At 37.6% G+C, this 16587-nt stretch overlaps 1 protein-coding gene across 1 annotated transcript; it reads left to right on the top strand.

Annotated features, from left to right (window-relative positions):
- The first annotated feature begins 140 nt into the window (after positions 1 to 140).
- LOC143475284 (uncharacterized) lies at positions 141 to 16565 on the top strand. The gene is made up of 10 exons (XM_076973074.1): positions 141 to 189; positions 352 to 420; positions 3453 to 4793; positions 6815 to 7105; positions 7421 to 7699; positions 8192 to 8452; positions 8873 to 9157; positions 9326 to 9601; positions 14057 to 14154; positions 15994 to 16565. The coding sequence occupies exons 2-10, from the start codon at positions 390 to 392 to the stop codon at positions 16063 to 16065; spliced, it is 2934 nt and encodes a 977-aa protein (XP_076829189.1). The 5' UTR covers positions 141 to 189; positions 352 to 389; the 3' UTR covers positions 16066 to 16565.
- The last annotated feature ends 22 nt before the right edge of the window (positions 16566 to 16587 follow it).

Genomic DNA, 16587 nt, shown 5'->3' with positions numbered 1-16587 from the left:
TGCCATGCAAATGGCATCTATGTGTTTTTTGTTTGTTTGTTTAGTTTCATTCGTCCAACCTGATTGGTAAGAATTTGTTTTTTCATCACTGTTGCTAGGTAAATGCAAATTCTGGTACATATTTCCTGGATATTAATATATAATATATCTCTCTGGAGGATTGTGCAACAGAATATCAATCTCAGGAAGGTAATGCTCTGCTTTCCAATCATTCCAATCATAGTAATATCATCTGCTTTCCAATCATTTCAACAAACTTCATTGTAACAAGGTTATTAAATTGCTTTGTTTGTCAGAAGTGTTTTGTGTTAAAATATATTTAAATATGCTTTGTTGATTTCCTTTTTGTAGTCTATTACCAACCTTGTCATCTGTCTTCAATCCATAACATGGCACTGCTGGTCATACTGCTCACAGTTGGTAAGCTTTAACCAAACTTCTGAATTTTGTAATGGCTCAAAACTGATTTAATATCTGTTAATGAAACTGCTAGATATTAATCACAGTGTCCAATTTTTGAGCTGCACCAACTCTATGCTTTTTGTTTATTTATTTTGTGAAAACAGGTAAATGTTTTATTTGTTTGTTCTAGGCTATTACAGTTGTTTGATGTGTTATAATCTGAATTGCAGTGCAAAATTCCTGCAGTAAACTAGTCTATATTAGAGCTTTTTCAGGAAGTTCCAAAAATCCTTGGGGCAACACTTTCTGTGAGTTTGGCTCTTTAATATACAACCCCATTCATTGCAACTGGTTGAAGGGATTAAGTGTATAGTTAGGCCTTGTTAAATATATATACAACACATTTGTCTGCGACATATACATTAATTGCTTTATGAGAAACACCTACCTACCACCAGGATTCTAACACAGATTGGTCAGAGTTCTGATTGCTGACCACGTATCATTTGGACTCCTGTAGCTCAGCTGGTCGAGCATAATGTGACCCATTCCACCATTATAAACATATCCAACCAACAGCTGTTCAGTGGTCAGAAACCAATCACAAATAAGTGGTAAAGGAGAGCATATTCATAAATTCATGGATTTTGACATACACGGTGACATGTAGTACCTGTAGTACAAAGTTTTAACAACACCAGGGTTATAGGTTTGATTCCCACGAACAAACTGGAATCATACTGATAATCATACAAATTGCTCTGGGGAAAAAACATGTGTCAAATCTGCATATGAAAAACATTAAAATTACTGGTGTCATAGGCTAGCTACATTTAAAGAGCTTTACTAATTCAATCCCATTCTAAGTAATTAGATACTTTATAACACAACTCTAGTTTCAACGTAAACACCTAGAGTGTTATTCCCTTCGTCTTACCTGGTTTTGTTTATTATGTGGAATCATTTTGAGACATACTGCATCATGTAGCTTCTCCATGATAAAATTGCTTACTTATCACTAGGTAGTTGCTGCTTATATACAGAGATGTATAGTAACTTCCACTTTTGCTTCACTACATATTTTCCATTAGTTTAACACTTTTATTCCAATAATTTTTTTTGTGCTGTAAAAAACTCTTTACAATTGTGAACATGTTAGCTGGTGCTGTCACGGGGTCAAGTGAGCAGGTTATGGAACACTAAAGTGGTCAAAATTAGTGTCAAACTATTTTAATTTGATTTGTAAAGTGGTGATTTGGAGGTTTTTACGCCGCAAAATATGCCGTTATATTTCAGAATGCCATAAAATATGGCATTTTTGTTGCTTGTTGTTGCATTTTTTACGGCGTTCTGAAATATTACAGCGTATTTTGTGGCATTTTACAAATCAAATGCATTTTGTTTGAGAGTAATTTTGACCACTTTAGCGTCCATAGCAGGCTGTCTCATGAAAAAACTGCGCATCCTCCGGTCACATCTGTCTTCACTGAGGTCATGCATCTCTCGATTTTTGTGCATACAAGGTGGAATTCATGCACTTGTACAGCACTTTCAATGTCCATTTTCAATATTTTCCAACACCTTCAGCTTAATTTACATATTTATACAAATACACATATACTCAAAATGATTCAAAATAATTAGCTTTTTATCACATTAAAAGAGATGGTACCGTGTTTGGTATAGCAGAAGAATATGTGTATTACATAAGCTTGTTAGCGTTTTAATGTACATGTATTGGCACCTTCCACACCTTCAACATCGAGTGATCGTGGCAGTGAGGGTGAGGAAGGAGACTCCCCTGGCCCTACCTAGAGACAGTGTTTGCGTTTACCGGAGTGAAAGTAAATTCGTATAGGATGAAGTGCCTACTCTGCCTCCCTAAAGAGTGTGAAATATTGGCCTTCAAAAATTCCAATGGAAAAAAAACACAGAAGACACATCAGCTTGAGCTATGAGTAAGCTCTAGTTAGGTTAGATATCTTAGCTAACTAACCTAATTATGTTCATGACGTGCTGCAGTATTCACAAAAAAAATCACAAAAGCGATGTCATGATGAATTGTTTTTTTAGCAACAGTAATCCGTGTCTCTTTTCATACTGACTAATCATGTGCTCATTTTTATAGTGTAGTGTTTTATAGGGTAAGGGCATTTATTGAGCTTAAACCCATAAGAAGGATTTTACATCCAAAATGCACCTTGTTTTCTCAACTAAATTAAGGTTAAATTGTACTTCTGCATCAAACCTACGACATAGCGGAACATAGGTTATCTGATTTTTGTGTAATAGTGTTAAGCCCAGTTTTTTAAGTTGCTACTTGTTTTTACATACAGAACACTTGTATCTGGGGTCTTTGACAACTTTGATTTGTAAGTGATATATAAAAAAATGATAAGCAAATTTTGACTGCTTTAATTAATTCAAAACACAATACTTGTACTTTTTACTTTTAGTACTTGAGTAATACATTTTAAAATAAACTACTTGCAATACAAAAATGCTGAATACTTCTGTACTTCCACTTAAGTAAACACTTCTGTTGTGTTGTGGCCCACTTCCATTGTGTTGTGACTCGATTTGCAGCATTTCTGAATTTGCAGCACATTTCCGAAATGTAGCATACATGTTGTCATTTTGATGAATATGCTCAGTGTGTTTTTCTTTTGCAGCACAATGGTCTTTCAGGGCCACTGTATTAAAAGGCATTAGAAAGCTTTGTAATATACATTGGAAAGAAATAAGACATTAAAAAGCTTTGTAATTGACATTAGATGAGTTAGGGATGAGCAATGAGGTCCAGGATCAAACATGTACTTCATTGAAAGTGCAAACTGCCAGCTTTCATAATGAATTAATACAATTAAATTCATAAACAGACTCTTTTGGAACTTCCTGTATATGCTTGAAAACATCCAGAATAATGTTTATTTATTATTTGCCTAACAAAACACATTACAGCTGTAATTTATACATTATAAAATTGGTCCAGTTGTGTTTTTTTTTTTTTTTTTTACTCTGCCATTGAATCTGGCGTGCTCTGTCTTCAGCATCATCTGTTATCTGGGCAAAGGAGTATTACTATCCCCAGAATATTTCCCGGACATGGGATGAAGCCAGGAAGTCCTGTCAGTCCTGTTTCAAAGACCTTGTGATCATCACGATAGAAAATGCACAGAGCATTGTTCATAACCTCACTTCAGACTACTGGATTGGGCTTCGGCAGAGTTTTAATGGCTCTAGGCCTTGGTCACAGTGGGCCAATGGTGACCCTTTTAGCTTTCAGAACTGGTATCCTGGTCGCCCCGTGCTGAAGAAACCGGTTGTCCCAGTGCCTACATGTCCAACTCCAACTACTACTCCAACTACTACACTAACTTCAACCTATTCCCTACCACATTCACCAACACATTCCTCAACACATTCTCTAGCCTATTATGCTACAGATTCTAGTACAGATTTTAGTACAGATTCTACTACAGATTCTACTACAGATTCAGCTAGAAATTCTACCTCAACATCTACCCCAACTATTTCCACAACTGTTAATGAAATGATGCATTGTCCAGCCTTGACCAAACTCCTCTCTTGTCTAAATTCATCTGATTTTACGATTACCGAGAAGAGTTTAAATGCTGTCAGCCATAACCAAACTAATTCAGCTTCAGGCTACACAGGTGGTCCTACAAGTTTAATTGATACAGAGGTTTCCAGCACAATTGTCAACACAACAGATAGCTACAGCAGTTCCTTCATAGATACCACAAGCTATAATAATTCCAGTCACCCTCGAGAGGTGTATGAAACAACTGCAAATACAACAGATAGCTACAGCAGTTCCTTCATAGCTACCACAAGCTATAATAATTCCAGTCACCCTCGAGAGGTGTATGACACAAATGTGAATACAACAGATAGCTACATCAGTTCCTTCAAAGATACCACAAGGTCTGATCATTCCAGTCACCTTCCAGAGGTGTACAACACAACTGTCAGCATGACTGATAGTTACAGCAATTCTGTTGCCAGCACGGTCCCCAAAAGTCTCGAAACATCTCATGATGTAACTTCCAGCCATACCATTTCCACTGAACACTCCACAACAACCCCAAGCACAGTGCTGACTCAGGCATCTGTTAGCACAATCTCCAACTCCATCAAATCCACAGTATATCAGAACTCCACCAGTGTCCCCACAAAGCCTCACACAACTGAGGGCATTTCTACCAGCCCCACAGTATCTAGTACAGTTGCCAGCTCACCCGTCACCATTGAAGCAAATGACACAGACCCTAATGCATACATTGAGGATTCTTGCGTGGTCCTGCTCAGCTTTGGCATGTGGTGGGAGAAGCACTGCAACGATGTCTTGCGCTACATCTGCTATGATGGTAAGCATGGTCATTCTTTGTTCTTAAACTAGCTTTTTTGTTCAATAGCAGTCTCAGGTAATTGCTATACTCTTCCTAAGCTCTATACACTAATATAGCGAGTGATTCTTGAGACAGAATGAGAGAGACTAAAGATGTATAGCAAAAAAAATGGTTTTGACAAACACTTGGTTTGAGTATTTGGTTATGATTAACATATAGATTCATGTTATTGGACCTTACGGAATGGTGAAAATAACAATTGACTCATTAAATAACAATTAAGACAAAAAAAGAATCAGAACCCCCATACTCTTTTTTAAGGTGAAACATTTAATTACATGTTCTGTTGCAAATTGTTTGGGGTGATCTGATTGTTTTCTTTTGGTAGTGACGTGTGTTTATTTTTACATTTATTTAGTATTCATATGCTAATTTTAAGAGGGTTTTCTAAACTCATGAAATAATTAAATATGACTGTGAGATGTTTTATTACACACACACACACACACACACACACACGCACACACACACACACACACACACACACACACACACACACACACACACACACACAAAGACTAAAAAAGAATCACCACCTCCTAATCTTTTTCAAGGTCAAAACTTTAATTACATGTTCATGCTAATTTTAAGAGGGTTTTCTAAGCCACCATTGGTTTAGAGGATGAATTAATCTTATCAATCAAGTCATTTGTTAACCTTTTTAATTTATTTCACATTTTTGGTCCTTTACTACCAGGATCAGAGGTTATTTGATTTTGTAGTTCAGATTAACACTAGTCCATTCCTCAACAAAACAACCTTTTATACGTTCTGTTGTTGTCTGCAATATTGCAGTGACCAAAAGCAAGTGTTTGACAGGTTGTTTATGCCTCTTTGTCTTCTGATTGGTTAATGCGCCAGCCCAACTTTATCTTGTCAGTATCAGCTGCAGGGCTAAGTAACATAGCTTCTTCGGGCATGGAAGCATTTAGGTTGGAGTGTTTTTGGTACAACCGGTGGTCGGCAGAGTTATACAGGTGTGCTGGAACAACCATGCTGTTATCAGATGTAGATGCACAATCAAACTACCACCCAAACAGAATGTCTAGAATTATTTAACTGTTGAATGTAATTCCATATGAATAAGGTAGCTTCCAGTGTACTGTTGGGCTGGCACAGTGGTGTATCCAGAACTTGTATTAAGGATGTACATTGGTTTATTTTTCTGTAGCTTCAGGTGTTGCATTTTTTTGTTTTACCAATTCAAATTTTCTTGCTATAAAACATCTTTCAAATATGGGGTTTCTTCCTGTACACAGGAAGAAGTTATCTGCTTATCTGAACATTTACATGGAAGGTGTAAATGTCTGTGCCCAGTTTTTTAATGCAAATTTGCCAAGTCACTCTCTTCCTCTTTTAGAAAATGTGTCCTTGTCTTTTCCTGTTTTATGGTGGCTCTGAAAGACATCACATTTTCAGTGGTGGTGTAGACCTTTTGACGCACTTGAACAGCAGGCTGGAAAGACCATTATCTAAACAACAGCCTCCTTCCACAATGTCTTTGGCCACCCATAAAGCTCCCCTATATGATGCGTGGTGTGAGAAACATTTTGTGAATGGCGATGAAGTGGCAGAAGTATTGGCAATTTAGTGATATTTTCACTATGAGGCTAAATGAGGCTAAAATTGTTGTCGTCTCCTTTTAGGTTACAGATACATCATTGGTAGATATGTAAAAAACCTGCTTCATTTTGAGGAAGAGAATGGCTGAAGCTAAAGAACACAAAATAACTAAAATAATAAATCACACATGCAATACTCATGACTTGATTCCAAAGACCCTCTAGAGAAAACTTAAACCCTTAAACATCCATGTTGACATTAATAATTTTTATCTTAATTCCCCAGTTGATTATTTATTTCCTTTTTAATCAACCCTGATGGGGTAATGTCCCGATGCCATAATGGAATCATAGATCTCAATGCAATATTTCATGTTTGCTTTCTCCAGTTATTTGATGTCTTGCTTGAATCTGCAGAGCTATTTTATGGTACATTGGTGGTCAACAATACGACAGACACTACGGTATCAGTGAGCTGGAAGGAGGCTGCTGGGAATATTACCCACTACCGTGTCAAGCTTTCCAGACAAGATGTTCAAATCATAAACGGAACATATTTAAATGAAACAAACCTAAACCATACCAGAAATGTGACAGGACTGGAAACAGAGTTTAATGACCTAGAGCCAGGAACACTGTACCAGATCCAGATGATCCCTGTGAAATGTGGCAGAGATCTCAATCCTGACACTCTCTCTTTCTACACTCGTGAGTAGAAATGGATGGATCTTATGACAGTACATTCTATGTGTGTTGCCCTATCAAATAATGCAATGCATTAAGCCATTTGATTTCAGGTCATTATATTTTCAGTTGTGACACTGACTCATTTATATGCAGTCACTGCAATGAGTATGCAGGATATTTGATTATTAAATATTTTGGTCTTTAGTACCATATACTAATAGTTAAAAAAACAAGAAAAAAATAATACAAATTTTAAAAAGCCCTCAGTTTCCCAGGATATAAGACATTATGAGCAAAATAGTACCACAGAGCTAACCTTCATTATTTTTCCCTCAGTACCCGAGAGCATCAGCAATCTGACCATAGTGAATGTAGAAATGCACAACGTTACCCTCAACTGGACTGCTCCATATGGAGGTTATGATTCTTACTTAGTAAATGTGTCTGGAAAACCACATGGACCTGATGATTCTTACTATGTGTCTGGCAATCAAAGTGATCATAAAAGTCACACAGTAGTAAAGCTACATCCTGGGGTATTATACAACTTCACAGTTTGTGCTGTGCTCAACAACTCTGTTTATGGACAAGCAGCCTGGATTAATGGCTACACCAGTGAGTCAAATCTTGTTAACAGTAGATTTAACACACTATATGCAAAATGTCACACGCATGTAAACATGTCATGTGTTTTGATTAGCAAAGAATAGTGGCATTTAATGCCATAAATTAATCATGTCAGTGTTAGTTCAGAATAATTAGCATTATGATGGTGCATTATTTAGTCAATTTCCTTTAAGACAGATAAAATATATAAAAATATAAATAAAAAATATATCAAATATAAATATAAAATATATTAAAATGTCCATTATTCTAAATTCAAAATTATCTCTATGTTACATTCAACATTTTGTAACTACCCCCAATTTTTGGTATTGTAGAACACAAAATCAACATTGCACATAAACAAAGAGAACATCACTTCACCCCACACATAGACAACACTACATTATTGATGGTAAAATGAATGCAATTTTTGCTGTTGTAAAGTTCAAACCGCATATTTACCATATTGATTACCTTTTTAAAATTTCTCATTTCTAGAGCCTTCTCCAGTAAAAAATCTCACATCTGCAAATAATGATACTACAAAGATAACTGTTTCCTGGGACTCAGATGATTGTAATAGTACAGAATACTGCTATCATATTATTCTATATGAGAATGAGATTAATAAGGCTGATTATCGCAAGCAAACAATCACACTGACGAACCTCACAGCAGGCAGTAAATACACCTTGAGTGTGTCTGCGCTGGCAAACTGCTCTGTGGAAGGAGAAGCTCTTAACATCAGTGCCTACACCAGTGAGTTATGGACGACTTCTTCTCTGCTCCTCTTTGTCCGTGTCTTTCTCCCAACTGCAGTCTCCAACTGTTCAGAACATTCATTTATTGACATGAATATCAAACCTCCTCTTTGTCCGTGTCTTTCTCACAACCTCTAGCGGTTCTCATTTCAAAGTAACTGTTCAATACACTCTTATGATTATTGTGTTCAGCACATTCTTGTGTTCATTTATACATTCCATATGAATATTTAATCTATCCAAAAACACTTGTTATTAAATAATAAATTGTTTTAGAATTAATTCAGTCTTGTAGTCTGAATGTGGTCCTACGAATCTGGCAGTCATGGCAGAATTTGTTTGAATGTCAAAGAGCAAGTCAGTGAAATTGAGGAGTGTGTCTTAAATCATTATGCCTTTCTTCTTTCTCCACATGCAGGTCCATTACCGGTGTCTAATCTGAACCTAAAAAGGACAAATAACAGTATTACTGCTTCTTGGCAAAACCCAGGGGGGAATTATACCAGGTTCGAAGTGAACATCTTTAACTCTACCAACAACATCATCCCACTCACTACTATCAACACAAATCAGTCAAGCTACATGTTTGATGGTCTGAAAGCAGCTGAAAAGTACACAGTTAGTGTCATCTCTTACTTGACGGTGGAAGGAATGCAATCCTTTATCATGAAAAGTGATGCAGTGAATGCAACCAATTACACACGTGAGTATGCCTTTGTTTTATAAGCAAGGCCTAGAAAGCATTTCTAGTTTATTCTGTTATATAACATATAAACATGATGCATTTATTTATATTTACTTATTTTTGCAATATTTTTTGTTTGTTTCTTGTCTGTTTCTGTGAGCTGAATGGTTTTCTTTTTGTTCCTAGTTCCTGTGCCACTTGTTGATGTTAGTGTCATCAGCAAAAACACCACCACAGTACAGCTAAAGTGGGTTGTCCCAGATGAATCAAAAGGGGTCACAAATATGAAGTTTAAGTTGACCTACTCTTCTCCTTTTTGGATGAAGAATGGAACCTTCAATGTAACAGGACAAGTCACCACCATCATTCCTGACTTACAATCAGGATCTAGATATTACTTCAATGTCAGCATTCTTGCAGGTGACCTGGAGAGTGCCCCCGTTTCCACAAATGAAAAAACAGGTATGAAAACTCAAGCATTCTCAAACTTTAGAGGCTGGTCTTAAACCAAATAACATTTTATACAATGTAACCTTTGTAGACAAATGTGCAATGTTAGAATAAACTTTTCTTGAGATATTCTGTGCTCCCATCATCTCAATCATTCGGTGAAAGGTTGTTACAATTGTTATCTTAACTTTGCCTTTTTCTTGTCTTGATGTCCTGACTAAATCAACTGCATTTGATTTCATCAGTTTTTTTTCCCTTTGTCATGTCAAATAGTTCACCTATTGGTTGTTAACAATCTCCATGAGGATCTAATTTGCTGCCAAAACATTGTAAATACACAATACATATTCTGTAAATATCATACTATTTGCAAACAAACACAACGCAGTGTACTTGCAAATACAAAATGCTATTGTTGTAAATTCATATATGAATTTCTAATACATCACACATAAACAAATATGTTTTGCTCATGCATTCCCACGATTCGCAAATGCATACATGATCCACAGCTGTCTGTTGTGAATCACATGATTTTGGCACACTTGTAGCAGGTGTTCCACAAATACACAATGCTGTTGTCCAAATATGGCACTCTTGAACAGTTAGGTGGCACTGTTGGTACACTTTACAAGATGTGACTGCACAGGAAATCACTCCAGCTGACTGAGCGACTGAGTGGATTGATGATGAACACCCAACAGACAAGTCTCTGTTTCTATATCTTTTCTGATATAATAGTAAGCAGAATTTTCTGTAGCATAACCTTGTCTGTGACTCCTCCTGGCTCATTCCTCTATTAACTTCCCCTCAAAAATAATGGTACCAATATATAGTACCATTACCATAGCTTAAATTTAACCATAGCTAGTGCCACTAATCCGTGTTAAAAACCTGGTTTGTTTTTTTTTTTTTATATTCAAAACGAATAACAAAATAATGAATTGTTTTTTTTTTGATTTTCCGATTTTGATTTTCATTTGAATATCAAATGAACGAATGATACATGGATTGCTACCTACTGTTCGTGAGCGATATATTTGTACGATGACCAGAGGCGGTCTTTGCATAGAGGCGTGGCTAGGCAATTGCCTTGGGCCCCTCCCACTGCAGCCCACTGTATGGGCCCCCTGATTAGCTGACTTATTTCTCGCATATTAATGTTGATGGGCCCCATAGCAAAATTCGCCTTGACCCCCCAAATTTCTAAGTCCGCCACTGATGATGAATGTGTAATTTCAACAGAGGGTTGCACCTACTACATACAGACACGCCAAAATTCACATAACCCACAAAATTGTAGAACATAATGTACATGTTTGTGAATCATGACATGTTTTTGTAAAAGATATTATATTTGTTATGGGGCATCTATTAGATGTAGCTCTGCATTTGTTTGAAAGTCACATATGAATTTACAAAAATCGCGTTTTGTACCTGTAAGTGGTGACACCAGAAGCGACAGTTTATGCCCTTTTTTGGCTTTTCTCAGAACAAACTATTGTAAGCAACAGGGTTGAAATGGCTACCATCACTGTAAACCCTGTTTAAATGATCAGCATTTAGTTTTCCCATTTCAAGTTGTAATTATCATTAACGCCATGGTTCATTATGACGGTCTCCCAGCATCAACTGAAGTTAGAAAAAGCCTTCTAGATGCAAGAGTAATGTGCAATGTGGGCTTGTTTTTTTATGGCAAAAATATGGCTGAGGGTGACAGCATCCAGATATTTTTCAGCATTCTACGAGGAAGCATGGTTGTGGGTTTTAGGAATGAGGAAAATGTCATGATTTGTCTCACATGCTAACAGTTAATAATGATAATAATGAGCTGTTAAGCTTACATTTGACTTTGCATATCTTCAAACAGAACATGTTTAGACAGAAATATTTTCTCTTTCTACGTGGATTTTTCAGCAAAACTATTAGGCTACTTGTATTTTTTTGAAGTTTGACATGAAAGGTGTATGTAAGAAACTCTTCTTCAGTTTTCAGTATTACTCTTCAGTATTACTGAAATATTTTGAAATTACTTACAAATTAGTTTGTAATACCTTTGCAATGATTTGTATCCTTAGCATTCTCATTCAGAAATTCACATTTCCCTTAAAAACTCTTTAAAAGGACCGAAAATTCATTTTTACCACCAGAAGTTGTAAACAGTATGAACGTGATAATTTGGTATTCTTCTATTTATTGTATAATGTGCAGCTCAAATTGCTTTGTAATCCTCAAATGTACCATTTTATGTTCCATAGAGCAGGTCCCCCACAAAGAAGTACAGTATTCATGTTTAAAATAGATTTAGCACTGAATCTCTAAAACATGATGATCACAATAATATATGTGACAAATGTGGACATTTTTAGAAGACATTGGTCCTATTACATCTGGCATAAAGCAAACACAACATTCCACAATAAGAACACCATACTAACAGTCAAACATGGTGGAGGTAGTGTGATTATCTGGGGCTGCTTCATTGACTTCACTTGCATCAGAAGAGAAGTACACATCGGTCTCTTCAGACTCATTCCCATGCTTATTTTTTTGTATTTAATGATAGTCATGGGGTCATGCTAAGGTGCTCAACAAACAATACAAGTAGCATAATCTAAAATACCTTCAAGCACAGGCATAGACACAATATTATTGTTTGTAGCATGTCCACGAACGTATTCTTCTGTATTCTTTTGCTCTTCTGAATCATCCACTGGTAGTTCTACTTTGCAGAAGAACTTCTCTGCGGTGTCTTCTCTAAGGTGTTTCCCTTTAGGTAATGTGAATGCTGCCGCATTGTCAAGTCGCACCATATCCAGTGATCTACATGCATTTTCTGCATTCAGAGAAGCATCTACTTGGGTTTGCTTTACTTTAAGCTGGTTCTGATATCCATCATTACGCGCTGCTTCAATTTTTGCTGCTTGAGCTTCAGCATGAGCAAGAGCATTGGCTGTGGTTAATGAGCTGAGGAACACCGTGTTCTGGCTCTCAGCCTTTGTCATCCTAAAAAAATCCATAAAGCGCTTTGTGACAACATGTGTTGTGAAAAGCGCTATACAAATATATTTGATTTGATTTGATCCTGACCTGGAGCCCAGCTCTGCACTACTCACTTAATTGTAGAATCACAAGCACCTCTGAGGAGTTTCGCTATAAACATCTGAGGTAGACTTGCTTGTGGGTGTTGTTTTACTATCCAGTCCTCCACCTCGACTGGGAATATAAACATCAAGAAAACACTTTCTGTCTACCAACAGTGTAATTTAAACCCCCAAAATGTTTTAAAAAGATTAATAGAGGAGATAAGTACCATGCTTGCACACACTGCAAGTACGTGAGTTGCAATGGTATCAACACACCAGTCATATGATCTTAACATAGAACATTACCATTAGATAGCGCCAAGGAACGGTTTTCAGTTTTCAGTTGCCTCCTACTAAGTGTAAATCTCTCAATAAGTGCTATGTCATTTTGGACATAAAAACATTGCTGTGATGGTTGCACTGCAACCACTTTGCTATCGCAGTGTATCAAAAAGCATAGACATGATTTTGACTTTTTACCTACTCCTGGCTAAATTCTAAGTTAAATTTTAAATCATGTGGAAATTTTAGATTGTTGCAACAGTGTTAAAAGTATAGTCTTAGCTTACAACCATGCATAAGCTAAATCATTTGCATAGTTTCTATCTAAATTGCTAGCTGAGACATAATTAATAAAGCTCTTTAAATGTCGCAAGTTACATTTAAAGAGCTTTACAACTTAAGTCCCGTATAATGTAATGAGAAACTGTATAGCACAACTGGCTAAAACCTACAGAGTCCCTGCATAATTCATCCTGAAACACTTCCGTTTGTAACACTCAGAACTGTACACTGTCTCTTTAAGAAACAGCGAGTGCGCCTGCATCAGTACGCAGCGCGCAGAGAGAGTTTGTTAGTTTTCCCTTGGTACGACTCACTGACAGACTGCTTGGCCCTTGCTCATTTATGTTGTTTTCATTGAGTAACGCAAGAGAGCTTGTAACGGTGATTTTCGTTCATGTACGGGATGGTCCCGTAGAGCTGGAGCCCAGACTGTGCCAAATAAACTAGGCTTCTTGTAGTAAACACAACTGCCGCGTTTGTTTCTGGCCTCCTCCCTCCTCCACGACTCATCCCCTGAACTCAGTTACAAGACTGTTCTATCCGGGTTGGAGTGGATACTGATATAGCCACCACCAAAGCGTTACACGTTGCGTGGTGACTGGATTTGCGTTGCTTGTGAATTTGCAGCGTGCTTCTAGCTACCAGCCATTATCAACTGTGACATACAGAAGACATCTAAACTAAGCTAGTTTCTCAATTTAGAAACGTTTTACCTCTCAGAAACAGGTTTATATTGATTTAAAATTGGATTCAGGGAATGCACCTTAACCCACCTCTGTGTACATAGATTCATTCATTAAGTCTTATTTTTGTCCAGTGGCCAATAATCGGACATTAACCCTCTCCGTGCTGTGTTCTTCTGCCATCACCCAATACTGCATGAGAGAAGATACCATATCCCAAGCCCTGAATGCGGTGAGTGTAAACTATATTCTATGTTGGGTAAAAACAAAACACAATAAAACTGCACAAGCACTATAGCAGAAAGCTTGTCCTTAAATTTTAAACATTTGTGGCGGGTCTGTTCATACTTCAACTACGCCACCCCTTAGATTAGGAGGAAGGGGGCCTCCCCTCTAGGCAGAGTTGCCAGGTTCACAGTTTTCACGCCAAATTGGGCTTGTTTGAAAATCCTGCCACGGGTAAAAATTCTGGGGTCGCGGGGTGCGGTTTTTTGGGCTACTTTTGAGTTGGGCTACTGCGGAAGTTACAAGTCAACACTAAGAATCGATCGCGATATAATCCCCCCCCCCTCCCCATAAAACTGACCTTCCTTTGAGCTAGTTGAGAATCTGGAGCATTACAATTGTTGGTTCGATTAAACTCACAAAATGGCCAGAAAAAAACAACTTTCAATTGAAACTCGACAGTCTATTCTTTTTTCTGAGAAATGAAGTCTATTCCATGCGAGACATTGCCAAGAAACTGAAGATTTCCTACAATGGTGTGTACTACTCCCTTCAGAGGAGAGTGCAGACAGGCTCTAACCAGAGTAGAAGAAGAAGTGGAAGGCCCCGCTGCACAACTGAGCAAGAAGACAAGTACATTAGAGGCTCCAGTTTGAGAAATTGACGCTTCACAGGTCCTCAACTGGCAGCTTCATTAAATAGTACCCGCAAAACGCCAGTGTCAACGTCTACAGTGAAGAGGCGACTCCGGGATGCTGGCCTTCAGGGCAGAGTGGCAAAGAAAAAGATTAATATGGGCAAAAGAACACAGACATTGGACAGAGGAAGATTGGAAAAAAGTGTTATGGACAGATGAATCAAAGTTTGAGGTGTTTGGATCACACAGACGATCATTTGTGAGACGCAGAACAACTGAAAAGATGCTGGAATAGTGCCTGACACCATTTGTCAAACATGGTGGAGGTAATGTGATAGTCTGGGGTTGCTTTGGTGTTGGTAAAGTGGGAGATTTGAACAAGGTAAAAGGGATTTTGAATAAGGAAGGCTATCACTCCATTTTGCAACACCATGCGATACCCTGTGGACAGCGCTTGATTGGAGCCAATTTCATCCTGCAACAGGACAATGACCCAAAGCACACCTCCAAATTATGCACAAACTATTTAGAGAAGAAGCAGGCAGCTGGTGTTTTATCAGTAATGGAGTGGCCAGTGCAGTCACCAGATCTCAACCCCATTGAGCTGTTGTGGGAGCAGCTTGACCGTATGGTACTAAAAAAGTGCCCATTAACCCAATCAAACTTGTGGGAGCGGCTTCTGGAAGCATGGGGTGAAATTTCTCCAGATTACCTCAGCAAATTCACAGCTAGAATGCCAAAGGTCTGCAATGCTGTAATTGCTGCTAAGGGAGCATTCTTTGACGAAAGCAAAGTAGAAAATTATTTCAAATAAAAAAAAAACATTATTTCTACCTTGTCAATGTCTGGACTTTGAACGGTAGTGTACTTACACTCGCAACCCCCCCCCCCCGTCGACATACTTACACTCGCACCCCCCCTACTTACTGGTGTTTACAATGATACTGACTGATTTCATGATAGATTTTTTACTCATAAGCACTCTACAGCAGGCCTAGTTCATCAGCAGCAGGGTCAGTTACCATGTTGAGCAGTAATTAGCAGTGCCAATTCTGGATTAACATGCAATCTTAAATTCTTTATATTTTTTATAAGAAACATAATTTGGTAAAGTTGTTCCTCCAAGGCTTGCATTAAATGAAAGACCACATAAATAATTCTAATTTGTGTGTGTGTGCGTGTGTGTGCACTTGTGTGTGTGTGTTGCAGCTGAAACAGCAAATTGACAATCACTTTAGCCAAAAAGTTTTTTGGACTCTCGAGCGGAAAGCGCAACCATGATTTACAAAAAAGAAGAAGAATGCCTCTTTGCAGTGTGTTCTACCACACAGCTTATTTAAATCACTTGTGTAGCTTTTTCATGATGTACTATGCATTTGAAGGGTTTAATACTCTGCTATATGACTAATGCTATATAACTATAAGCATTATTTTAGAGATAAGTAATTGTTGAATTTTCTTTACATTTATTTACACATTAACATTTTAATTAATTGTTGTATTAAATTTTAACAAGATTGTACAATGATTTCTTCTTTAACACCTGATCATATTCCAAATTGTCACGGTTCGGCGGGCCCCCTACTGGTCACCCCTGTATACAGCGGCAGTTGTCTTGTTGTGTTGTATTCGTCCCTCAGGTGGGCGGGGTGTATGAGCCTCCTCACCTGAGGGTTGTTTTTTCTATATATGTCTTGTCTGGTCATTGTATCCTTAATTTAGATGTTGTCATGGGTTTTTGGCTTGTACACTTTATTCATTAAAACCTCCTTTTTCCCTGATACTTTTATTAGTTATTGCTTC

This window comes from Brachyhypopomus gauderio, chromosome 14, assembly GCF_052324685.1.
Source record: "Brachyhypopomus gauderio isolate BG-103 chromosome 14, BGAUD_0.2, whole genome shotgun sequence".
NCBI lineage: Eukaryota > Metazoa > Chordata > Actinopteri > Gymnotiformes > Hypopomidae > Brachyhypopomus > Brachyhypopomus gauderio.
This window is presented reverse-complemented; position numbering and strand designations above follow the sequence as displayed.

What these genes read in the sequence shown, in the direction of transcription:
- LOC143475284 (XM_076973074.1), top strand. Translation starts at nt 390, where the DNA reads ATGGCACTGCTGGTCATACTGCTCACAGTTG. An exon ending in GGTCATACTGCTCACAGTTG is followed by an intron (nt 421 to 3,452) that starts GTAAGCTTTAAC and finishes CTCTGTCTTCAG; the next exon opens with CATCATCTGTTATCTGGGCA. An exon ending in TTCCACAAATGAAAAAACAG is followed by an intron (nt 9,602 to 14,056) that starts GTATGAAAACTC and finishes ATTTTTGTCCAG; the next exon opens with TGGCCAATAATCGGACATTA.